This window comes from Sturnus vulgaris, chromosome 1, assembly GCF_052056855.1.
Source record: "Sturnus vulgaris isolate bStuVul1 chromosome 1, bStuVul1.hap1, whole genome shotgun sequence".
Taxonomy (NCBI): Eukaryota; Metazoa; Chordata; class Aves; order Passeriformes; family Sturnidae; genus Sturnus; species Sturnus vulgaris.
This window is the reverse complement of record NC_142243.1, coordinates 91,155,226-91,180,910: the sequence shown is the minus strand read 5'-3', so window position 1 is coordinate 91,180,910 and position 25,685 is coordinate 91,155,226. Positions and strand designations below refer to the sequence as shown.

Genomic DNA, 25,685 nt, shown 5'->3' with positions numbered 1-25,685 from the left:
GTATGTTTACAAAAATATCTTGTACCTGACTAATTTCTTTCCTCTTTCCTGATCTCCCTTCCAACTCATTCAGATGTTCAATGCAAACACTCCACCCATATCAAATTTCTAACTCATCATCTCATAATTCAAAAGACTCTAATGCCACAGACAGCTGATTTTAAATATGAAACTGAATTTCTTTTCCCTCCCTCCTACAAAAAATCCTGTGAATTTCTGGTTGCAAACAGAGCATAGTAGAAATAGCAACATCAGCAGATTGTCAGTTACAATGGCCAGGAACACACAGTAGTCTGCATTTTTCTGTAACAGTTGCATCTAAAGCACTTAAAAAAATGGCAAGCTATTTTTGGATAAAGCACTAAGTCTGACAAAAAGTATATGCATATGCTCAGTTTTGAAATGCCTCCGCTTGCTTAAATAAAATCTGAGGATTGCTTTCTGCTGGCAGCTACATTCAATAGTATCCTACTTTACAAGTAGACTTGAAGACTATCTAGATTAAGACCACTGCTGTAACTCTGCTCCTATGGATGTAACCAGCTAGGATTGCTAATCAGCCCTGCTTATAGTGTAGTTTCAGCTGTGCTGCTCTAAAGAGAGGATATAGGATTTAAATCTCTCAAGAATCTAGGATAAGGAGCTGGATAGAAAGCTTGGGCTGAGGTCTAAGCTACTGCAGGTATGTGGCTTAGCAGAAACTATTTGAAAGTGCTCAAATACAGCAAATCAAGCAGCAGCCACCCAATAAAAGACCTCTGCACTGTAAACAGAGGAGGAGGCGCCTAACCAGTGAGAAGCTGACAAAAACCTCATGGAAATAAGGGTTTCTGACTTGGTTTGGATAAATACTTTTTCCTTATTAAACTCTCCCCCCAAATGTATTTGAACTTTGCTGTGATGCTCCAAATTGTTTGCTTCCCCCTACTTTCCACTTAGGGCTGACAAGTGTGATTGGAGTAATCTTAAATGTACTACTGGACCCCGTTCAAGCAGGATACTGCATGCACTGATGAAATAATTTAGGTTAGTTTTAAAGAAAGTTATTTGTGTGGATTCTATTATTTATAAATACATGCAAAGCATCTAAGCAGCTTACAGCTAGGATCATTTAGTTGCCATGGCAATGCCCTTTCAGAAGCAAGAATTTGTTTTAGGTTCTTCCACGTTCTGTTCTTCTTGCCAGCTGCTGCTCCACCAATGCCAGAGTGCTAGAATAAAAAATATGGTGTTTAGAGAAAAAAATAAAGAAAGAATACTATTTCAGAGCATGACACTTCTAGTTGATAGTCTTTCTGATATGTCTCATCTTGTCATGAACCATTTGTTATTCTCACTTATTTCATCAGCAGGCTACTATACTGTACACTTTAATCTTGGCTGCAAGCAAAAACAAAGCTTTTTGAACTGTGTCAAAGCTTCTATGTTTCCGATTAACTGAAGGAAATTAAAATTTGCTTTTTACATGGAAATAGAAAATCAATGTGGTTAGGCTTAGCCTGAGATTACAGGATTCTGTATGTGCTTCCTGTCGTATTAGAACTTATTACTATGAAGTTGCTTCTAAAATTGTGATTATACAGCTAAATTTTCCCTCTCTTTTTTATGGCATATTACAATTACAGCTCTTTTACAAAGTATCTGTAACTGCAGAAAACACAACTGATCTTGAAAAATGTAATGAATACTATAAGAAACTTTCTGGAAATTTTATTTTTCTTTCAAAGGCTAGGAGACAGAATAATAGAAAAATAACAATAAATAGAATGTTCGCTGCCAAGACAGTTTTGCATTTTGAAAGGAACACTAATGGAAGGCTACAGGTACTATAATGGCACTTGCAGTTATCAAATGTGATTGCTACAGAGTAATTTATTTATGTCCCTCCAGAGACAGAAGCTGCACAACATACTGTACTACTTCTAAATGATCAAAGGACACAGATTTACAGCTTAACTTCAGAAAATGTTCTTACAATTGAGAAGTTGGTATTTCTGTTAATAATTAGAACTTGCCCCATGAGTCTTATTGAAACTCAGCGAAGTTCTGTAAACACACTTCTGCTTTGAATGCTTGTAAATTAACCAGTTAAATTGATGAGGACAGGAGGAAGGATTCAATGAGAAAGCTTTTTTTTGCAGACATAAGATATATTCAGAAAAGATGCTCATGAGATGATGATATACTGGGTTTTCGTGATGGATATCTGATTTAAAACACAGAAGCAAGTATTTGCTCTTAGGGTAACATCTTAGTCATCTAAAGATCATTGTATAAGAGAAACTGCTACAGAATAAGATGAAACTACATGTACTTCCACACTACTAAGTCATTGCATTAATTTTCCCCCAAATCATTGTAATGATTTTTTGTTCAGTATTCTCAAAGCCAACCTCTGTTTTTATATGTACTTATGCCTCCTAAAAATAGAGCTAAGCATCACCTCACACACCTACAATGAAAAGGCAACAACTGCCAAGCACAAATGCACCATGCAAAGTTCAGAGAAAGCTGGAGCTAGGAGAAGTGGAGCTACTGCTCTACAGTAGCTATTGCTTTACAAAAGTGTCAGAAAGTCTTTTTCCCCTTTGCCATTGCCAAAGGATGTAAATTCCAATTAGAAAGTTTAGGAAAAGGTCAGTTCTTCCTCCTTCTCTTAAGTCTACCCTCTGCAGTGAGCTAATGGTTCAAACTTGGGCACACATATAAAGGATAGACACTATTTGATTTATTTTCTTCCTTTTAAGGCAAATTAGGAAAGATGAAAAATCCATCCAAATTGTTAGTTACTACCAGGTCATACCAATGAAATGCTGATTAACTCTCAATGCATTTCTTCTCAAATTAGTTACACTATTGGAGGGGACAATTTCATGGTTTTTATTATAACTGCCTATTATTTCTGCAGTGGTTGCCAAAGATCCTGCACATTCATTATTATTTCAAGCATGCAGAAATTAGTATTGCCTCTTTGGAAATAGTGACATCCGTCTAAGAACTAAGGATCAGCGCACGGCCTCACGGATATTTAAATCCTATGTGGAAACTACATAGGATGCCTCTGGCTACAAAAGGAGCTTTTGCAATAAGCCCCATTTCTCAAAGATGCTGGGCTTGCTGGAGGATTAGTGAGCAAAGTATACGGTTGTTTGAATGCCCCTCTCATGACTGAAGTTGTCTGCAAAGCAGATGTAGAGCAACTCACATGTCAGAGATTAATTTCATACCCCCTGCCAAACCTGTGCTTAGTGAGCTGTGTGTTGCCCGATTACTCGTTATGTGCTGTGGGATATTGTATCTTGTTCATACAGAATGAAATCTGGGATAAAAATCCTTCTTTTTAAATACTGGCTTAGGACCAACAGTCTGAGAGGTTTGCTTGTCTAGAAAGCATTTGTACAGTGTGCCAATGAGTTGGCCTTGGCACAGCAAGATAAAAAGATATCAAAAACAAACCCAGCATTACTAACTTAATTTTCTTCACCTCCTCTCCTAGTTTAACCCTCAGAGTGTTAGGAGTCTGCATTTCATCAGCTGTCAGTGTTTACATGACTCTGAATGCTGGCAGGCCAAACTTCTAGGGAGCACAGAGCATTTTGCTTCTAAATCTAGCAATGATTGCAAGAAGACACCACAAATCTGTTAAGAGTTTCAGGGACCAGAAGAGGAGCAAAATGCCATTTGCTAATGACTCTGGCTAATATCTAGCTCAACTACTTTGCAGCCTGCCTTGACTAGGAATGGGAACATGTATTAATTTTTCCTCTCTAGCTGTGGTAGTTTGTGAGATACCATATCATAAAACTTCCACACTTACGTGCACCTAACAGGTTTCCTCACTCTGTTCCAGAATTTAATATAACAGTTCTGCCTCTGGACCAGTGCCATTTTCATGCTATAATACAGTGTGCACTTTAGGCACTAGCGTGACATGGACTGAGGTGAATTTCTTAAAAACTGACAGCCTTTAATTTGGCTATTATGCTTATTTTCTTAATATTTACACTAGGAACATGGTTAAATAGAACCCTAGTTAGTCTTTTATGGGAAAGGTTTGAAATTTCGAATTGTTAAAATAATATACTTACGATGAAGTTTGGGTCTTTAAATGGTAACGGCTTGGCAGTAGTTTCCACTGATCCTGAGTTGGAGTCTGTGTTCAGAAATTTATTTTCGCTCACAGCCTCTCCACCTGCACTCTGCAGAAAAAATACAGTCTTACTGCTTGTTACCCTGAGCAGGTTTAACTGGAGATGGAGCCATCTGCTATATTACCTACCTGTTGCCTTTTTAGCTTTCCTATATCTTTTCAATCTTTAAAGATGTTGTGTGCCAAGAGTGGGAAAGCAGGAAACAGAGTATTTCTCAATCAATTTACAACTGACATACAAAAGGGAGGAGGGGAATAAAATGGCCTTCTAAGTAAAAACCACATAAGGTTTACTGCAGTATTAATGAAAGCCACCTCATCTCACTTTATAAAGTGCAAGACAGCATATGCAACCAAAACCAGCAGAAATGTACACTGGATCTGTTTTAGAATGTTCTGTAGAAAGTATAAACAGGAATATATAAAATTTATAAAAAGGCTTTTCATCAACTTTCTAAAGAAAATTTGATTAATCATTTTATTCATCATCCTTGGTGCCAGCTGTGCTTGAGTGAGGACTGAAAAAAGTATTTTATTAAAAATTATTTTTATATGCAAGCTTCACAAAATCTACATGGGTACTAGTTAGTATTTTCTAGGTTTTCTTTATGGTTTGTTTATTTATTTAACAGGAAGAGCAGTCAGAAAAGATGTGTGTGACTGGAAAGCTAAAAAAGTTGTGTGTCAATCTAAACAATTTTCTGATAATTCTGCACAGCTGAGCTTGTGTTTTTTTAAAAAATCTGTTAGTGATCTATGTCTCCACATTACCAGAACTAGCCCATACTACACATATAAATGTTTGTTTGAAATCCTCATCTATCCCAAAGTCAGTGCAAATTTTGCCACTGAGTTTGGTATTTTAGTCAATAGGAATTCATACCTTGATTTTTTATTTTTTTTTTTTACTTGGAGTAAAAGCTTAGCTAAAAGCTAAGTCAGTATTTACTGAGTGGATGGTTAAAATGTTCTTTTATGTTATGTTTAGAGAGATAGTACTTAGGGAAGAAAAGAAGTGTTTTCCTGTAAAAACCTTTTGTGTTGCTACAATTCTCATTTAAGTATGAAAAAAAGGACTGTTATTATTTGTGGCTTATTGGAGTACCTCTACAAACTGGACTATATAACAAAGGCCATGATTCAGCATATCCTTTTCCATGTGACTTCAAGGGAAGTGTTTTTACTCCTAATACACGCAAAAGTAATTACAGGATTAGGGACTAGGCAAATTGAACTCTTCTTAGGGGAAATACTTCAGTCATTCTGCAGTCTCTGTTTTCAACACAGCAAAGAGAAGTCTTAAATATTGGAAGTATAGAGGAAAAAAACCAATGTTTCTAGTGCCTTACTAAAATAAATATATGAATAGAAATAATCTGTTTTCAAAACAACACAGTCCTCTGTAAGTTCATATTACAGGGGATAAAGCAATAATAACATCAGCAGAAGCAACACTAAAGCCCGTATCTTAAATTGATTCTTCCATTGAGGACAGAAAACATTAAAAGGCAGTGACTGTCAGAGAAACAGAACAAATGCAGATGGATGTTTAGAAACATGTACATTATGTGGCAGTGAGCAGAGAAAATATCTTCATCAATCCTGAGTAAAGTGGCTTTATACACTGAGTTCCTAGGTTTCAAAGTATATTCTTGTACATGCATGCTTCTAGCACTTCAGATTTCAGCAGCAAACATTAGTCAGCTTTGAGAAAGACAAGGCTTGAGATACAAGATTATTTTTCATGAATTCATTATCTCTGATACTGCTCATTATCAGTGTAAATTCTCTTAAGTGGAAGAATCCGCACTCAGATTTATTCTTCAAAGCATTCTTGCCTTTTCTTTGGTACCATCTGGTTGGTTTTAAATCCAGTTCTACAGATAATTACTTTATCACTTTTGCCCCTTCAGTGATCTTCTCCTAAGTATTCTGGTTTCTATGAAACAGGCTTTGAATAGTATTTCAACAATATCTCAAAACAGTAACGAGTACTTTGAGACTCAGCAAATAAAAATACTTAAATAGTAAAGGGGAAGAAACTTCCTTATACATATAGTAGGTAATTTCTGCAGCTGGATATATTTACAGACTACCATCACTGTCTTCAGTGTTTTTTTCTGTGTGGATTCAGTGCTAATCTTGTTGGTGCAGTATGAAGGTAAGTAAGGAATTGTTCCTAGCAGGACAATTCCTGAATGTAAATACTACACGTAATTTTTTTCCATACCAACTCCTAAGGGATTTCAGGTACTAGAGCTGCTAAGAGTTGGGCTAGTTCTCATTACAGGACAGATGTTGTTGTTGATTTTGTTGGTGCTGGTATCCCTTGCAAGGTGGTAGAGGCAGCAGGATCTAGAGCAGCAACTGCTGCTTTTTGGGTTTGCTGCCCATCAAGGCATCAAGTTCATGGGATCACCCAAGTCATCCTCCAGTGCCAGTGAGACATAATGCCAGCAGTAGCCTCTGGATCTGTCATGGACAATTTGAGAGCACTGGTTTCCTGTCCAAGGCAAAGGGTGCAGGGCTGTAAAGCAGTTTTCATACCACTGAGGCATGCAGCTGATTCCACGATTTCAGAGCCCTGTGACAGACTGGGAAGCAAATAAGACTGAGTATTATGATTCCAGTTAAACGCTGGGAACTGAGATAAAGATGTACTGTAGAGGCATGACAGTTCCCTCACTCAGCACTGCTTGTATGAAAACTCTGATTTTTAGCAATGGGACCATGGCAGAGAGACACTTAGCTAACGTGCTTTCCTTTCTGGAAAAACATTAAAGAGTTGAGCAGAAGCACTGCTTCCCGAATAATGTACTATTGCACAGAGGCATGAACTCTGCAGTACAGAACTCTGAAAAGCTCTTCCCGTGCAGCCTGCAGAAGTCTCGGCTGATATCCTCTGCAGCTTTATAGCTGCAAATTGCAAGTGCCTCCAGAATCTACAAATCTCTCTGGCCTAAATTTTAAACGTCAGGGTTTAAAGCATAGGAAACATCATGTAATTTTTCAGGTTCATTTTCTGAAAGTTTCTTAAAGGTGGGGGATATGGATCTACCTTTGTTCTGTAGAGCACATTTTCTGAAAGTGAATAATAGAGTGATAATACAAACCATTATTTACAGCCTGAAAAGAGATTCCTCAGTGAACAATTACTTCACAGTAAAGGTAATCTTTAACTTTTAACATCGGTTGAACAAATCTCTCTCAAATGTGCTTGTTTTCTTGGTCGTTTAGATTGGAAGACAGTTCATTCTTCACTGTCATGTGTTGGGACAAACAAACAGGAAGAATTCAAATGCCCTTTGAAGTCCTGTGAAGTGACGGTGGTGTCGTGAGCACAGTGAGGAAGTGTCTGTCACCAGGGAACATGCTCTGCTCAATGTGTGCTGTAACCCCCAGTCACGTGTGGGGCAGCTTCCCCTTCCTGCCCAATCCACAGCCCATCCCCAGCACATTTTCCCTACCGAGCTGCTCTCTTAGCGAACTCCCTCACCCCCACACTCCTGGGATAATCCCAAATGCTTTGCTGTGAGGCTAAAAAGAAGGTGCAACCTTTTTGAGCATTTCATGGGCTGAAATGCTCAAAAGCTTCTTTAAAGTTTCTTTTTAACTGATCTTGTAAACAATCTTTATGGGGAATTCAACATACACTTTAAGGAGAGAGCAGTTTTTTACATGCACTTTATAACTAAATTGTGTATTTTAAATGGTAGTTTATGTAACTAGGGCCACAGGGAATTTGTGCTACATTAGTCACTAAGCAGTATGTTTTTCTCCATATTCTGTTGACGATTATAGCAACAAAGACTTTGGAGTGGTTTTACGTTTACAGGGTACACCTCCATGGGAAAAATGAAGATGTGACGTCAGTACAGCTGAACATGCTTATGCTAGTTTTACCTCAAATAAGGATAAAAACACTGCAGTAAACACTGCAGCTAAGCCATCAGTAACTATGAGAAACTCATCCTCTCCCAGCACCTCTTTCTGTGGCTGTTAATCCCCACTGAAGTCCATGTTGCCACTCCTTCTCATGTCACTCCTCTCTGTTCTCCTCCTCCTCCCAGTATCCCCAAAGCACTGAGCAACCTTGACTGGAATGGCATATATTAAAAGTCATAGGCAGCAGGTCAAATACTTCTTACAGGAGCACTTGTGCAATTTTATTTCCTCTGTAAAATTGTGTTTATGTGCTTCAGCTGAATTTTAACTACAACCACAGTATGGCAAGTTGGCAACCTCTACCCCTCCTGGGATAGACAAGAGAAATAGTGTTGGGATGAGCATCTATTTTGCAGCTCTTTTCACAAGACCATCTATCGAGTATTCAGAGCATCCTTGCTGGGTGGGACACTGCCCTCCCTGTTATGTCCTAGGACTGGCTGACAGTTGCACAAGGGAGGAAGATGGCAAAGGACTTGGTAGCAAAAATTTGAGAGAGACTGAAAACCTGCAGCAAACACTTGGGAGTCCTAATAAGTTTGTTTTAGGAGCAGCCAAGTCTGGGGAAGAGACCTGACCTAAGTTTTACTACCTTCACACTGGTTTCTTTTGAGTAAAGCCAAACCCCAGGAATGAGCGTAGTTTGGACCCTGCTGTATACACTGTCTGTACTGGGAGAAAACAGACTGGGAGGCTTCCTATTCACATACTATTTTCAGTATTAGGTTTTGGTAGATCTATTAATTTTTTGTATATATTTTGTTCCATATTCCCTACCGCAGCTGTTTTCACATGATTTCCAAAGACTGCGTCATCTGTCTGGTTTTATTTAGAGAGAACAAACAAAACTTGTAGACCATGGAAGCTGATTTCTTTGTTTTGGCTATTTTAGGTGGAATCAGTATTGTGGGGTTTGGGATGAGTGTCTGCAATTGCACTAAATACCAGGTGAAATTAGCTTATAATGAAAGTGCTTGTTTCACTTTTTTTTTTTTTTAATTCCCCCAGCAAGGCTTAAAACTGTGCAACATCAGTATATATCAGAATAGCTGATACATACTGAAGTAAAATTTCTTACCTATTTACTTTCAGATTATATTCTATAACATTTTTTAAATTATTTTGGATTAATAGGATTTTAGTATATATAAAAGAACCCATGAAAATATGAAACATAAAGTCAAAGATGTAAATACGTGCATTTCTGGCATCCTGTCACTGCATACCATGCACCTCATGGCTTAGAAAAAAAATGGATTTGCACATCACTGAAAGTATACTATGACCATCAGTGGCTGGTTTCACTAGGTGTTAACAGTTTTACATGCTAAAACAAAATATAAAACCAGAAAGTAACTGAATAGTGTGTTGGTAAATCAAAACTTAAATGCATAAATAAATTCTATGAGAACTGGAAGGGCAGTTTCTAATTTAAGAATGAAAAAACAATACTGGAAATATTGATTCTCTGTTTTCTGCAAATCATTCATTTATTAGTTTTGACAATATATTGAGTACAGGAATTGTAAACGAAGGTGATTGCACATGTTGGGCTTTGGTTTGGTTTTGTTTCTGTATTCAGTATTTCTGAAATGCTGGTTTTGTCTTATAGTGATGATGAGGGTGTTGCACATCACTATTGAAAAGAAGTAATTAGAAGGGTCTGGCCCCAAGTAACCAATTTACTGAGGAACCCACTTTCTTCAACCTTTCTATGTGAAATTCAAAAAATAGTTTAAATTACTTTTAAATTACTCTGGCAGCTGATTTTCATAATCACAATATTACTACAATGTTACTTTAACTCAGCTTCAATAATGGTGCACATCTTATTTTTCTTGTAGTAGGTAACTTCTAAAGCACAATATCCAACTTGTAGCAACTTACTTGGCTTTTAGTTATGTGTAAGTTCTGTGATATCCTGACAGCTGTGGCATGCAGCCAGGGAAGAAAATGGTGATTTATAAAATCAATGGATAATACCTGTATTTTTACTAGTAGACAATTACAGTGAGTGAGAATGCCGTGTGGAAACAGAGCACGAATGTCACTAAATGACAGCAGCAATGATATGAGCAGACTTTTTAAAATTGGGAGTAGATCCTGAATGTCAGCTATTTAACAGAGTGCCAGCGAATACTGCTCATACTGGAACATATATTAAGCTGTTTGATTAATATATTAGCTCTCACTATAACAAGGCTGGACTGGCTCTTGGACATTCTGAATATTTAAATCATTTAACTTTGCGTGATGACATGACAGGGGCCATTAAAACTTGAACACATACCCTCTGGCAGACAAAAATGCAGCTCTTTACATTGCTGGGATTAATTCACTGAGAAAGGTGTCAGAATTAGATGTGTTTAAGCTCAAGTTAAAATGATGGTTAAAAAGTTTCTCATTGCCAACATTATAACCATGGTACATTTGTGAAAGCAAACTTACTGAAGACTCAATGCAGGACAAAGAAACAGCACTGTCTAGAACAATGTTAACTCTATCCATGTCTGTGACAGAAGGGTTTGCTGAAAAGACTTTTTCAGTAAGATGCATAAACATATCTTTCTCATTTGGCTGCATTTTACTAGTTCTTGGATTCAGCAGGAAAAACTTTTTCTCTCTTCCTTTCCACTCACTAAAATGAAGCCCAGTACAATTTCCCCAGCCTTTTCTCTCTCAGCATTCAGGTACATGGTAGTATTTTAGGAACGTCCTCCCTTCACAGAAGGTCCTACCTTATTTTGGCATAAGACAAAAAATAGTTCAGCTTGAAAATGTTCAAATGTCAAGAAGGAGAAAAAAAACCCCTAATCTTGCATATTCACAGCAAATTTTGTTCCACGGGGCACTGTAAAATTGAATTTACTTAAAAAACCCAAAATCCTGAGTAGTATCCAGCTATTAAGTACAGTGCAGATCATTGGCCTCGATTTCAAGCAGCTACTAGGATTGGCAAGTAATTTATGTATACAGTTTAAATTGGGAGTACATCCATTAAAGTCAGTGGGTTTCATCACTGTCAACTCATCTTAAAAGACAATGGTCCTGGTATAGATTTCTGCTTCCACTGACATCACAAGTAAATATTCCAAAGGCCTGACAACAAAAATATTTTTGCTTAAATTACCACGTTGTCCTCAGATGCTACTGCTGTTTTCACTTATAAAGAAAGCTGAAAGAGGGTTGTTAAAAACAAACATAACAACACAAAGCTTGAAATTAGATTGTTGGACCATTATAATAAGTTTACAATTCCAAGTACATGTATCACTAAATGCACTTCTTCTAACCATTTCCCAGAGGATTTGAGTCACGTGTCAAACTACTTACTGGTACAAGACTTACAAAACCTGCCTTTTCTTCTGATTTGCTGAGTATTTCCACTGAGCATCAAGAGTTAATCAACTGTGCAAATTAACTCCAAACATATGACTAAAATTTAGATACAATTTCTGCTGCTGGGTATATAAGAGTATGGCAGAAGGTGTTTGAAACAGGACATGGAAAACGCTTCAATTGCAATTTAAATAAATAAAGATAATACATAAAGACACATAAGTGCCCAGATAGCAATCTCGACATGCTTTTGAACTTCTGCTGCTCAGAGTCGAGTTAAACATCTCACATTCCAACTGCCTCAGAAAGGCTGAATAAAATTTTACTCATGCACTAAAAGATTGGACTGTCACACAGTGATGGATGGCTTTTCTATGCTCTCTGTAGGGCATTTCAATACCATAGACTCCAAGTGCTCTTGATTAAAAGGCGACATTCTCATTTAGGGTCCTGTCAGTGCCTGAGCTTCAAACCATTATCATTCACCTGCACTGGTGGGTCCAGTGACAAAATACTTACCAAAATGTATAAAATACTAATTACTTTAGTCACTTTGATAGAGGTATAAAACACCCTAATGCAAAGCTCTATTATGATGTGTGAGGGTTAGAATTCAAAATTAAAAATGCAACCAAAGGGAGAATAAGATTTTAATTACATTCCCTACCTCCTCAAGCATTTCTTAAAAACCTGGGGGAAAAAGACATAGCAATTTCATGACACAAGATCTCCTTTCATAATGGTACTGTTCACTTAAAAAGAAAATAAAAACAAAACAAGAAAAAACTCAAGTTCACTTTCTTCTCTTCAAAATTATTAAACAGTCAAACACAGAAAAAGATGAACAAGCTTCAGTAAAAAGCTTGGATTTATTCACAAGAGATTTCAACCACCAAATATGTTTTCCCATTTAAAGACCTTTAAGTACTGTGATAGGCAAAGTTTTATATCTTACAGATATTTAAAGGAAAAAGAAATACTATTTCCTGTGGGGAAAAGCCTCAAATAAAATGTAATTGGGACACAACTGTGAATAGCTTCATGCTATCCCAGAAAAGCTTGGTTTAATTGGCATTTGCCACAAAGCTCCCTTCGGCTTAAATAATTGCAAGGGATCTTTCACTTTTAGATTTCACTTGGTGGATTGGGATTACTCCTTGTTTATAGTTTGCCAGTTTTCCTTATTAGGAAATTGTAATTTGAACAAATTCATACACATAAGCTTAATGGCATTGCTGAAGTGGCCCAAGAGCTAAAAGTTTCAGTATACCTAGAAACCAAAAGCATGTGTTGGGTCATACTTTCATCAAGGGTAAAAGTGAGCTTAGCAAACAGAATATTTTGATCCCTCTAAATAAAAAAGTCTCCTAAATTGATGAACTTTAAGACTGAAAATGGATGGAAGCATACTAGCAAAAAAAGAGTACAGTAAATCACAATTGAATTTTTATAAAAAAACTGCCAGTATGTTCCTTTCTCTATCAGAAAAAATCAGTCAAGGACTTTGGCTAAACTGCATCTTAAAGTTTAAAATACATCATTTGATACAGAACAGTCAAGGTCAAAGTACTTCTGGAGAAAAGAGTGGAGGATTACAATATGCTCATGTGCCACTAACATTGTAATGCTGCTCAGGGAGCATACCAGACTCCCTGTGCCGAGTAACAGCCTTCAGCCAAGGTAGGAGAAGGATCCAAGTCCATTCATCTGCACATGACTGAATCAAGGACAAGGAAAGCAGAAAGTTGTTGGTTCCTATGATTGATGGGAGAGTAATTTCATTTGGAAAAAAAAAAAAAAACAAAAAGACCCCCTCAGTTTCCTGATTGTAACTTATTCTGTAGAACATTATCCATTTGGATGAGAAATAACACTTGAGTAACAAAGAAAAACAAAACATTTCTTTGAGGAAAGGCAATTAAATAGTTTCAACTGAAAACAGGGTGCATCTTTCAGAGCTCCTACTCGATCTATTTTGCTTAGGAAAAAGCACACCTGAATTACAAGAGTTAAATTTTGCCTTCAAAATGTTATGGACTACCAGGTAAACCAATACAGAAAACAAAACTTTACTTTTGCATTTTCCCTATTTTTTGCACATTTTAGCACTTGATTCTGTCTTTCTTGTCACTTTAAGTATATAAAAATTATCGATTTATTTCATTTCTGCTAACCACACTACTTCTACCATGGTGCATTGCAGTCTAAAGTTTCTTAGAAGAAGGTTTTTCCATTTGTGCACAGGTACTTAAGACTGCCATACTGAAAGAGCATGTCAAAAAGACAAAGGTTAGGTACACTGATCTATGAAACATTGCAATGCTACAGGAACTGAGAATAAAAACATTCTTTCTACAAACCTTCCAAAAGTTATCAAAGGCATAATGTATCAGAGAGCAGTAATTTTATCAGGTGCTCCAAAGGTCTTATAAAGAATACAAGAGAAGAAACTATACTTTGTATTTTAAAATTCTTCAAGTAAATCTGTCATCTTTATTGTTTGTCTCATATTATGGGACAAAAAAAATCTAGCTGCACATGTCCCGAATACTGCATTCATTTTCCTTTATCTAGTAAACTCACTACCAACCATTCCAGCCTTGAACAGCACACCAGTCTCCCACACTCGGAGAAACTGTAGGTACATTATCCTATGGATAACTACATTTAACTGGTTAATGGGGAAAAAAAATCCTGACAACTGAACGAAAATAAACATATGGCAAATTCTAATTTAGATGAAAATAAGGTAATATAAGTATCTCTTGAAGGCTATTTTGAGGCAGCTCAGGAGGAAAAGGGAAGAGAGAATTATATGGTAGAGATAATTTGAAGGCAAATTTCTGAAATATTTCTGCAGAAACATTTGTACAAGTAGGTGGTTGTTTACTCAGCTATGGAAGTTCTGTGGCACTTCACCCTGATACCATATATTGAAGTTGAGGAACTGCGGCAGATCTGAAAAGTGCCAGACAGTTCCATGTTTTCAAATAAACTTCTATCCCAACTGCCTTTTTTGCTTGAAATAGAGCAGAACTATTAAAAGATTTGATTTGCCACTACATTAGAATTAGTGAAGTTCTGGTATCACATTTACAGTTGTAGGTGAGAGGGAAACATAATATGTAACATTTTGAGGTGGGTTTAACAGGATTCTATTTTAAGACATTTCCCACAATGAATTATTCAGCAAATAAAAAAATACCTTTTGGACAGATAAAAAAAGAGGACAAGGATAAAAAGGGCAAGTCTGTATCTGTAAAAAAAGGCAATTCTGGCTGCAACAAATAGGTTTAACAAAAATTCAAGGTCATTAATGTGAGACTCAAACTAGCACTTCTAGTTCTAGACTATGTAAATAAAGATAATCAACTTAAAGAGTAAGGTCTTTCCAGATTACTACTTTGGTTTGAGGAGCCTGACCATACTGTGCATACATCAAGGAAAAATGGCCTTCTTCTATTCCAGTTTGTTGACTTTAACAGTTAATTTTGCTATCAGAACATTGTCCTGTCCTTTCAAGGGAAGAGCATTCCACTAAAACGTAACCATTGTTACAGTATAGGGAGACTTAATACTGTCTAAATGTAGTCATTGATTTTTGTGGTAATTTTCATGTTTGAACCTGCCTACGACAGGAGTGCAGGACTGTTTGTTTAGGGAGAGGACACACCCATCTTAGTCACATAATCACACATCTGGAAGTTGACACAGTAACACTGAATCACTGAGGCTGGAAGGGGTCTCAGGAAGTCACCAGCTCACGTCCTGCTCAAAGCAGGGTCAAATCTGACCTTGGACTAGATTCTTGGGGCTTTGCCCCAGCGGGCCCTGAACACTTCCAAGCACACAGATTGCACAACTCTCCGTGCAGCTCTCCGTCTCCCTGGCTAGAAATCAGTATCTTATAATAGAAAATACTGGTTCTAGTAACAAAAAGCTCTTTTGGTCATAAGCAGTCGTACAACTCACATTAATTACTGCCCGAACTTCTGCATGTTCCAATTCAGCAGTATTTTGCTGTAGTCCTGATGGTTTCACAGCATAAATGTAACAAAGTTTTTAGACAGAGGAGTCGTCTTTTATTAAATGTACCTGTTTATCTGGAAAATTAAGACAAGCTTCTGGATGGACTGCATACCAATACACCAGAGACTCAACAGAAAGACTTTTATGGCACATAACTTTCATATAGTTTCCTAGAAGGTTTTAACTCCCTCCACCTTTAACCTAAATGATAAGTGTTTTCACAATACTTTCTCCCTTTCCTGATGAACATCCTCTATACCCCTGAGATGCCAATAACCTTTTCTTCAAATACAGTCTCCTTAATCCATATCTAACCAAACTCTAAACAGTAGTGCTGTATTTAGCTTGGGAAGCTGCTGTTTCACTTTCAAATACGAAAAAATACTTAAATGCCTGAAATTTGATCTGAGTTTTCCAGCTGTACTGCTTAAGTGACACTCCCCATACCTGTAAACCTTGTATAATTTATGCAGAAACTATCATTGGTGTCTCAGGCTTTCCTGCCTTTCTTCTTGTTCTTTCATTAACTCAGAAGAATAAAAATCTGAGGAAGCAATAAATAAGGCTGTCATGATAAGCACACTGCATCCTTATGAACACTGGGGTAAGTAAAGCTACAAGCATGTCAACAGTCCAAGGGCAGAAAATCAAAACCCTAAGTTACTTAAAACAGTGTAGAAGGTTTCACCTCTAGGCTTGTGGATGTTTGCAAAGGGAGTTATCTTTTTAAATTATATCAGATTTTATGTAATACATATATTAGATAGGTTGTACACAAAAGCATGGAATTTTGTGTGTTTACTGAAAATTAAGGACATACGATACACAACAAATCATATTTCTCTGTTTAATAAATGATTAAAAGGCTAATATGATACTAAGAGTCTCTTTTCATGTGGTAAATCCCAGCAATGTCCTAAAATGCTTTATAAAAGGAATTTTCTCTTTTCATTCCCAAAAATGCTTCTTTTCCACAGCAGGGTCATTTAATCAGCAAGTTTTTCGTCCTGAGCCAATCAGTACTTACATCCTAGGACAGGACAATTATAAGACATACAGCTACAGGTATTCACCCCTTCTAAAATGATGGCCTCTGCCTACAGTGTAAGTATGTATTATTCACAAAAGAGTTTCCTTCTATCCATGTCGAATTTGTTTCTTGAATTAACAGTATTGCATTTTTACTACAACATAAACATCTTATTAGATGGCATGACTATTTCACTTTTTGTCTAGAGTTTAGAAAGGAAATTATTTCTGATCCCTATTCACACAACTGCGTATTTTCTATTAAAATTACTGTAAGACAAAACATGTAACAGAAATAAAGACCTAAAATACATAAGCAGACAATTCTGATAACCATGTTCATTACCAAACAGTGGATTTGTTCTCTTTGGAACAGAGAGAAAACCTCCATCCTTGGCTCCCACACAACCTTTCCACAACAGATCTGCTTTTAGCCTAGTGGTTCGAGTGTGCTTGGGAAAAAGAGGGTTTGAATCCCTTCAGGTAGGAACAGGTAACTTCAAGTGGAGGGAGATTAAACAGTTTTAAGGACAGATGATATAAAAAGCAAGTATCAGTGCATAAGTGTGCTCCTACTTTCGAAAGAAAGGACTTAATACCTGCTTTCAAAAGGCAGATATTCCTGAGTCTGAATCCCAAGTAGAACGAGTTGCCTAAATCTTCAGGGAGAAGTATAATTAGGACTAGTACATATTTCTTGATAATTTATTTTGGTGGCATCTCAGTCAGTAGAATCAGCTGAGGGACTTTGAGACTGACAGACAAGCAATATGACAGCTGAAGCTGTTACTTTCCAGGCCTTCCCACAAGCAGGGACACTGGATCAAGCACTGCATTTAGTCTGTTACAGTCAACTAATGAAATAGGGAATTAAGAGTATGTAAACTCATGAAGTAGGTTGCTTGTAGTGGAAAAATGGCTCTCCTTACCACTTGGTCATGCCTCTTCCTTGTGCTAAACCCCAGAGCTGTTAATTCCCTGTGAATCAGACCAGTTAACCAGTGCAGCAGGAGGCAATGCAGCTTCAGAGGAGGGGGAATGTTTGGCAAGTCCTGACTGCTGATCTCTATCAGTGGGAACAGGTCTGGGGAGGGCCAAAGCTGGCATGATGCAGGCAGCAGGAGCATGCAGCTGAGACTTGTGGAGGTGGATAAGAGGCAAGAGGATAGGAGGAGCCTGGGACTCCAATAATGAGAAACTGATCCATTTTTCTAATTGAGGCCTTAAAGTTGCAGGTGTGCTTTGCAGTGAGGCAAGACATGCTGTTTATGGATATGAATTCTTGTGTCAGGGCCAGGCATACTGCACAACACAGTGTGTCACAGCTTTTATGGCTTTCTGCAGGTTTAGATAAACAGCCAATCTCTCCACTCTGTTTTGCTGGAATGTTTGAAAAATGTGTTCACAACCGTCCCTGGCTAAAAATGAATGTTTATATTAGCCTTTCTAAACCAAAATGAACACACTGAATAAATGAATGAATAAATGGATATAATATATAATTGATATAACTACCAATGCCTTGCTACAGCAAGAATTGAATTTACTACCAAACACAATTATTGCACTTTAGAAAAATGTGAAAAACAGTCTAACACCTCTTCAAATCTGCAATATCTAGACAGTTAAGTTATTGCAAATTTTCTTTTGTTAATCTGAATTTTTTATAGGACTAACTGGATTCTGAGATCACTTTTAGGGGTACTGCCTCTCAGAGAAAATTTCATACTATAGTACATGTATGAGGTGTTTTAGATTGCTCTTTTTCCTTCAAAAAATAACTTATCCTATCTTATCTCCTTATGATAGAAGTGGTGAACCATCTTTATTAAGTCTCCTAAATTTCCTGCATGTTTACTATGAATCCTGAAACTAGGTGTGATCATTGTAAGACTCCATTTTCTGTTAGCTAAAGGAGAGATTAAAATTGTCTGCTAGGACAAGTGAAGAAGGGTAAAAAAACCCATGACACCTGAAAACCCATGGCACCAGCATACTGATGCCCATAGTAAAAGGCAACACACATATGCTTTTGCCTTTTTACAACATAACACATCTGTGTTTACTCTAAAACTAAAATCTATTCACATTTGGTTGGAGGAGGTAGGTAAGTCTCTGAGATTGGCATAGTCTGGTTTAGAAATTCACATACTTTCGTGATTACAGATCATATGAAGCCTTCAAAATGTGACAAATGTCAAGCAAAGTTAATTCCTATCTGTGTTTTGACAGTTTCCATTTTAATCTAGATTGCTCTATAAAAGCAATTCCCTTTTTAAACTAAAGGTAAGCTTAAAACACACATAAATTTTGCCAGATTTCTGTAGAAAATCTGCTTTTTGTCTTTTAATTACCATTTTTCCCCATCAGGGACTGGAGGGATTCTGGTTCTTTTAACAGGTTTAACTTCAAATGTGCAAGTGACACAAACTAGTGCTTTGGGATAATCCTGTTTCTCCTCAGTGGACTGTCTGAAAATAAGATGTATTTTGGGAAGAGTATTCCAGCTATTCACTATCAGCTTTGTTGCAAAAAGTATCTTTGTGGTGCAGAGTCTGAAAGGATTAGATATAAGCAGTGACCCTCTGAGAGCTTCATTCTGAGAATTGCAGGTCTGGGGGATTTCAGTGCTCTGTGGTCTGGCGACATGCACTGTGATGCCACAGTATGTTAATAAGTGTGGGATAGCTCTGCCAATTGATATCCTACCTGCTAAAGCTCTTGTTAGGACACGGCAATTTGTTTTGAACTGGTTGCTAGTTTTGTAAGAGCCAAAACTCTTGGGTAGGGTTTGGTATATAATTGTGCAAGTGGCTGAGCTCAAAGAGCTCACTCACCTTAGCAGTATTTATCAGTAACTAGCAATCACCTACAAGATATCATGGTATCTATATTTTATCCAATGGAAGTGTCATTTAAATCAATTTAATTAGGTTTGAATAAACATCTCGTGGGAATACATTGTATCTTTTAAAGATATCATTCCAGGCAAACAGTAGCTTCAGACTGGAACTGCTTCACTGGTTAAATTCATGTACTTTTTGTTACTGTTGCAATCTTACAGGATGAGAGAGGTTTTAAAACAAAACGTGCAGTCTAGAGCATAATGACATGACAGCTTTTTAATAAACTGGCAAATACATGTACTTGTATCTCCCTGGTAGTACGCTGTGTCAGGTTCCTTCTGTCTTTCAGGGCAGGTGGATCAGTGAGAAATGCTACTTGTTTATTAACTTTCCAACTACAAAGGAGAATCATGCTTTTTTGCAGCAGAAAGTCGAATATGGAGTAATACTGAAATAATTAGAATAAGTTTGGTATCATACTGATTGCAGTAAACAAGGTCTCAAGTGGTAAGTAGGTAATTCTTAATTTTCACTCAGAAGTTGTCATACTGTGCCACACTGAAAGAGGTCCTCTAAGAGGTTGTCCCAGAACATGGTGACAGCAGCAGCTCAGCTCAGTAGCTGTAGTGGTATTTGCTGATTCTGTAGTTAAACTCAGTCACCCTAACCTCGATTTTCAGAAACTAACAGCCAGAACAAATGGGCTCTTTAAAAAAAAGTTATTTTTAAATTGATTTGATAGTTTCCTACTAAGAGTGCTAGCCTTGGTAAAATAGCATAACAGGAGAACTGATTAAATTTCCTGATGTTTAGGGTCAAAATCTGTGCTGTTTATGTACTAGGATAAGTTCCCTGCCTTTAGTGTGCAGCTTTTGAGTACATACAGTAACCATGTTAATATGTATATATTTAAGTCCACTTGTTCAACTTACAGCTGTCTATCAGAACTGTGAAATCTGATGATCTTCAGTTTATGAGATAAAAATATCATAATATAGATACATCTGAAACAACAATGGAGTCCTAATTGTATCAGTCACTCTATTTATTTTGGTGTGATGCACTAGAGGAGTTTATTTAAAGGATAGTAACTAAACCATTTTGATTTTATTTTCTAACATTGTTGTATAGTTTTTGCTTTTAAACATAGTATGAGAAATACAGAAAGCATTAAGTAAACATGCCAGTAGTACTGCTGCAATAATAATAATTATAGAAAAAATTAATATAAATACTTCACCAGTTTAAGTCCGAAGTCATTTCACACAAATAATGTAAGCAAATTTAGATTTACCATATAATTTAGCATATTTTCTCTCTTTAATTTTTCATATGATAAAATCAGAAACTTTTTTGCCAAATCATTCTCCTATCTTACTGCAAATTCTGCCTTTAAAAATTGTTAGCTGTCATGGAAAAGCATTTTACTTCATTACTTACATCTTGATCTAGAATATACTCTTTTAAAAGCTTCCTGTTGCAGTGTAATTTATAAAAATAATGGTGTGAACATTAAGGTAGAGCAACTGGTGGCATTTTAAGATCAGTATCGAAGATTCTATCCCAGGTTAAGTGATAGCAATTAATGAGACACGAGACCTGGAAACAAGTCTGCACAAGAACCAGGGATGGAGCTGAATCAGCAGCTACTGTGAACCACTGGGCAGGGATATCTAAGGGAATGGAGCTGTGTAAATCATTAAACATCAGTGGTTTTGACACATTAATGTTACCATTTAATATACATAATAATCCTCAACATGGCTGCAGCAAAGACTGCAGTGGTATTTAGCAGTGGCACAACAGCATGGGAGGAATAATTGTGTAATGCTGATGAAAGTGAAGTAATCAATTTGCAATCAAGGTTTCCTGTAAACTCACTTTTAATATTACATTTGGCAAATACAGGCATTATGTCCAAAAAGCATGTGTCTCTTTCTGTAGACATGACTGACAAGCCCTATGAGCAATGTGCTTGCAAAACAAATATGACTCAATACCTTTGGGTCGGTAACTCACACAAATCACACAGAATGTTCTGAGTTGGAAGGGACTGGCAAGGATCATCAATTCCAGCTCTCAAGTGAATGGCCCTTATGGGAATTGAACCCACAACCTTGGTGTTATTAGCACAACGCTTCAAAAAAAAAGATGAAGAATGTTTTTTGGTAATGCTCCTAAGGTGTTTCTTAGAGAAAGTAGCAATTCACATGTTGGAGAAACAAAATCAGAATGGGGTTTATAAAAATCTGTATGCTGTGTGATAATTGTGCCTTCTTGTAGAATATACACAGTTACTCAAACTAATTGATAACATTGTATGCTTAAGCAGATTTTTTATATTAAAAAAATAAACACATTCTTGAAATTTACAGTTTTACCAGACCAGCCTGTCTTTCAGGTGAGCATTGTGACAGCTGCTTGTGACGTAGAGTACGAGAGAAAAACCAAGTATGCAATTTGTAGAACTAAAAAGAAATCCCTTTTAGTTTAATTTCCCAAAGATGGAATCAGAGACGTGGGCATGTTCACAACTGACACAATGTGAAGTGTATTTTCACGTAGGCCAGCACAAGGTTCTCAGCAGAAGTTATTACTTAATACAATGGGGGGTCCCAGATCTAAGCTGACCCCTGCAGGTATTTTTTAATTCTCAGTAGGGATTCTCTTACCTGTAGTTTGCTAGTTAACCAAGCAAATAATGTCAATTTACTTAAAATACAAACCATTTAATGCTGAGCTATGGCATGATAAGTTCTGGTGAGCTATGACATAATCAACATTTTTAACTCAAAACATGCAGAGCCCCCATTTCATTTCTGTTTGAACTTGCTTGCTCCAGAGCTACCCAGCAACGCTGAATGAGATTGCTAGAATGAGCTGTTTCTTGTCCATTCCTGAGGTTACACATTTTCTGAGCCATTTTTTTCTTTTCCTTGTGGGATTGATCTTCAGCACTGCTGAAGTCAATGAATGCGTATGATGACTTGAATGTAGTGTTGAGAAATTACTTCTTTCTCCACTGAAATGACTTGTGAGAAGAATTACAAAAACTGTTTATCACACACTGTTGAAACCCAGTTTGAGTAAGAAATCATGGACTGTCTCATAACACTGAAAGCTGTCCACAAGCTTAAGTTTGGTGTGAACTTTAGAAAACAGTTTTAGAGGCTGAAAGGTGTGGGGAAGTCTTTTAAGTATAAATTATTTTCTACACATTTAAGTTATATATCAATATATAATGCTTTATATCTGCATACACACACATGCACAGAGCAAACCACTCCACACTAGAAAATCCAGATCATGATCTCTATCACACCTTGAAAAAGCTGTCAAACATGATCATGTTGGGCAGTAATTTTTCACAGTTGTGGTGCAGTTCGTTAGCAACATTAAGCACTATGGTGTGTACTCCCTGTCCTAGGATAAGCCCACCAGAAAAGAAACCATGTAACTGCCACAGGGTGAAAACATCATTCAAACGAGGAAGAGTTTGTGTCTGTGCTCTCGTGCATGCACAATGGCTTTTATTTGCCCGGAGAGAAGATTGCTGAAAAATGCATAAGCACTCCCCTGATCTGGTGGCTCATGTGAAAACAAGCAACCTAACTGGCAATAGGGCAGACTTTGTAGCTATGCTACTGTTATAGCTCGTGAAATATTACTGAGAAGAGTAATTCCTAGAGGGAAATAAGGAGTCTGCCATTTCCAAGACATAACAGCATCTAAATTCTATACAGATGTCATGTACACACTGACTCTGAATATCTTCTATGACTTAATTTGGAGCATGAGATGCCCCCTCATCATCAAGAGGCAGATGAAGAACAGGATGGTTTGAGTGATTGCTTATTTCTGTAATGGTGTGACCTACACCTCATCATCAAGAGGCAGATGATATCAACTGGGGATGGGTGCAGGCGTCACACAATGCAGAAAATGAGGCTGCACCACCCATTGCGAATTGAGGGTTGGAGTTTAGGGCAAACTGACATTAATAGCCCTTCTCCCTCCCTGATTAACTCCGTTCCCCAAAACTCAGGCTCTGAGGTTACATCTTTATTTCTCATGTAAATCTTCTATCTATCCACTTAGTCCAACTGAGGGAAGGCCATGTGCGCTGCACACAGCAGATCTAGAAGCTGCTGAATTGTGCTCTGTCCAGCACTAGTCGCTCCTCCACGACACCTCAGCGGCCTCACACTGAAATCAGCATCACGCAGGGTCAGAGGTTTGTGACTGGGGGCACGCACGGAGCTGGGGCCCGGCACAGCCTCGAGTGCGGAGCTGCTGCTGCAGGCGAGCGCAGGAGCCGTGAGCTGCGGGCGGCTCGTCAGGAAGTGCCACCCCACACACCTGTGTCACCACACACGCTATTTCGGTGGTCACAAACGCAGCTCCCACGGCATCCCGGATAAGCTTTGCCTCATCCGGCCGCACACCCGGCCGGGGAAGGGAGGAGAACGGCACCACCGGTCCAGCTGGGCACATGGAGGGGAGGGGACACAACCTCCACGCCACAGCGGGATGAAGGAATGCCCGACAGTCCCGACCTCTGAAGGGCCCCGCCGGCCCGAGGGACACCGCAGCGGGCTCGGCACCTTCCAGCGGGACGGAAGGGAGGAGGCAGGGGGGGAGGGGAAGGTGGCAGCGTGTCCCGGGACACCCGCGGGTACCGGGAGCTGAGCTGGTCCCGGCGGGAGGGGGCTGTGGGACACGCTCCCAGCACGGCGGGAAAGGGCGGGGAAAGGCAGGACCTACCGCGCATGCGCGCTGGCCGCCCCCCTCTCACCATTACCTGCGAGCTGCCAGGCGCCGTCGCCTTCTTTTTCTTGGCGGGGCCGGTGCCCGGGCTCGCCGGGCGTTTCTTGCCGCGGGACGCGGCGCCGGCAGGGGACGAGGCGGCGGCGGGGACCAGGCTCGCCATGCCGCCCCGCTCCGCGCCCGGGCCGGGAGCGCTCCCCCTCCCCGGTCGTTGTAGCAATGCTGCGGCCGCGCGTGCGCAGTGGCGGTGGCGCGGCTCCACACCCCCGGCCGGGCCTGGTCGGGGAGGCCGAGGGTGAGCGGGGCTTGCCCGGCCCGTGTAGGGCTGAGGGCTCAGGGCGCCCGCCCCTGAGGCGAGACTCGTCGGAAGCAGCTCTGCCGCCTCCTCGTTGCTCTGCGGTGTCGTGGGCCCCTTTTTAGAAACCTGGCTGCGGTGGCAGCCTCAGCCCCGGGGTAGCCCGTGTGCGTGGGCGGTAGCAAAGTGTGTCGAGGTGTGAGGGTTTCGCACCGTAGAGGGTGAGCGGGACTGGAAAAGGCGCTGGTTCTGAGTCATTCATACCACAGGGGCCTTTGCAGTAGTTTGCAGGGAGGGGCGCAGTAAAAAGATGTGGGAGCAGCTCCACACGGGCTGTAGTTTGGGACGTGGGGCCCTGTCCCCGCGCCGTGCCAGCTCTGGAGCTCTGTGTGCTCCCTGCAGGTGCTGTGTTAAGCCTGCTCAAGGTGAGATAAAGTTTATGTGAAAGGCCCTTACACGATGAGAACGGTGTGCAAGTCTCAGATGTGTCCGGTTTTTTTCCAGTTGCCTCGATAAAATCTGCAGAGGGGTTTAGTTGCTCCATTCAGCTCTCAGATGATGAGCTCTGACAAGCTGAACCAGCGCTCAGTGTGATCGGCCGCGCTGAGCTGCAGCAACTCCCTGAAAGAGGCTGTAGTGAGCTGGGGTCTGTCTGTTCCACCGTGACTGCAGAGAGAGGACCAGAGAAAGTGGCCTTAAAATGAGATAGGGGAATTTGAGATTAGCTAGCAGAAGAAAAAAATTCACTGTTTAGGTGGCCAGGCATTGGAATAGGCTTCCCAGGGAGGTGGTGGAGTGCTTGGATCTGGCACTGGGTGATGTGGTTAGGAGTTAAAGAGATGGTGCCTGGTTGACAGCTGGACTTAATGATATTAAAGATCTCTTCCAACCTTGACAATTCTATGATTCTAACTATGTGACCTTTCAAAATGCAAGTTATTACCGTTAACTTTAAAAATTTCAGACTATAACTACAGCTGGCTGATACTGATTGCCTGTCTTCAGAAGATTTGGTTGCATCTACAATGTTTTGGCGTGGCTAGTGGCCTGGTCCAGTGATTTTTCCTCTTTTTGGAATCTGGAATAATTTTTCACTGGAGAAATACACCAGAATAGATTTGAGGTTATTTGGGCTGTGCTCTAAAGAGTTTTCGCAGTCATCTTATTGTCTGTGCTGTTTCACACTGTGCCCCAGAGAAGTGGTTGGTGATGAGGTGATGTTGCACAGTTCTTAAACTGCTTAATGACTGAGAAAACTTCTGAGCTTTGTGCTTGCATACATCTG

At 39.1% G+C, this 25,685-nt stretch overlaps 1 protein-coding gene across 1 annotated transcript in view; it reads right to left on the bottom strand.

Moving 5' to 3' along the window:
* INO80C (INO80 complex subunit C) overlaps nucleotides 1–24,342 on the bottom strand; it is a 30,084-nt gene extending 5,742 nt beyond the window's left edge. The window contains exons 1-3 of the mRNA XM_014887979.2: nucleotides 24,140–24,342; nucleotides 4,089–4,199; nucleotides 1,100–1,211 (exon numbers count right to left, since the gene is read on the bottom strand). Coding sequence (XP_014743465.2) covers nucleotides 1,100–1,211; nucleotides 4,089–4,199; nucleotides 24,140–24,268 — 352 coding nt within the window. The 5' untranslated portion in view covers nucleotides 24,269–24,342. The remainder of the gene's footprint in view (nucleotides 1–1,099; nucleotides 1,212–4,088; nucleotides 4,200–24,139) is intronic.
* Between the last annotated feature and the right edge of the window lie 1,343 nt (nucleotides 24,343–25,685).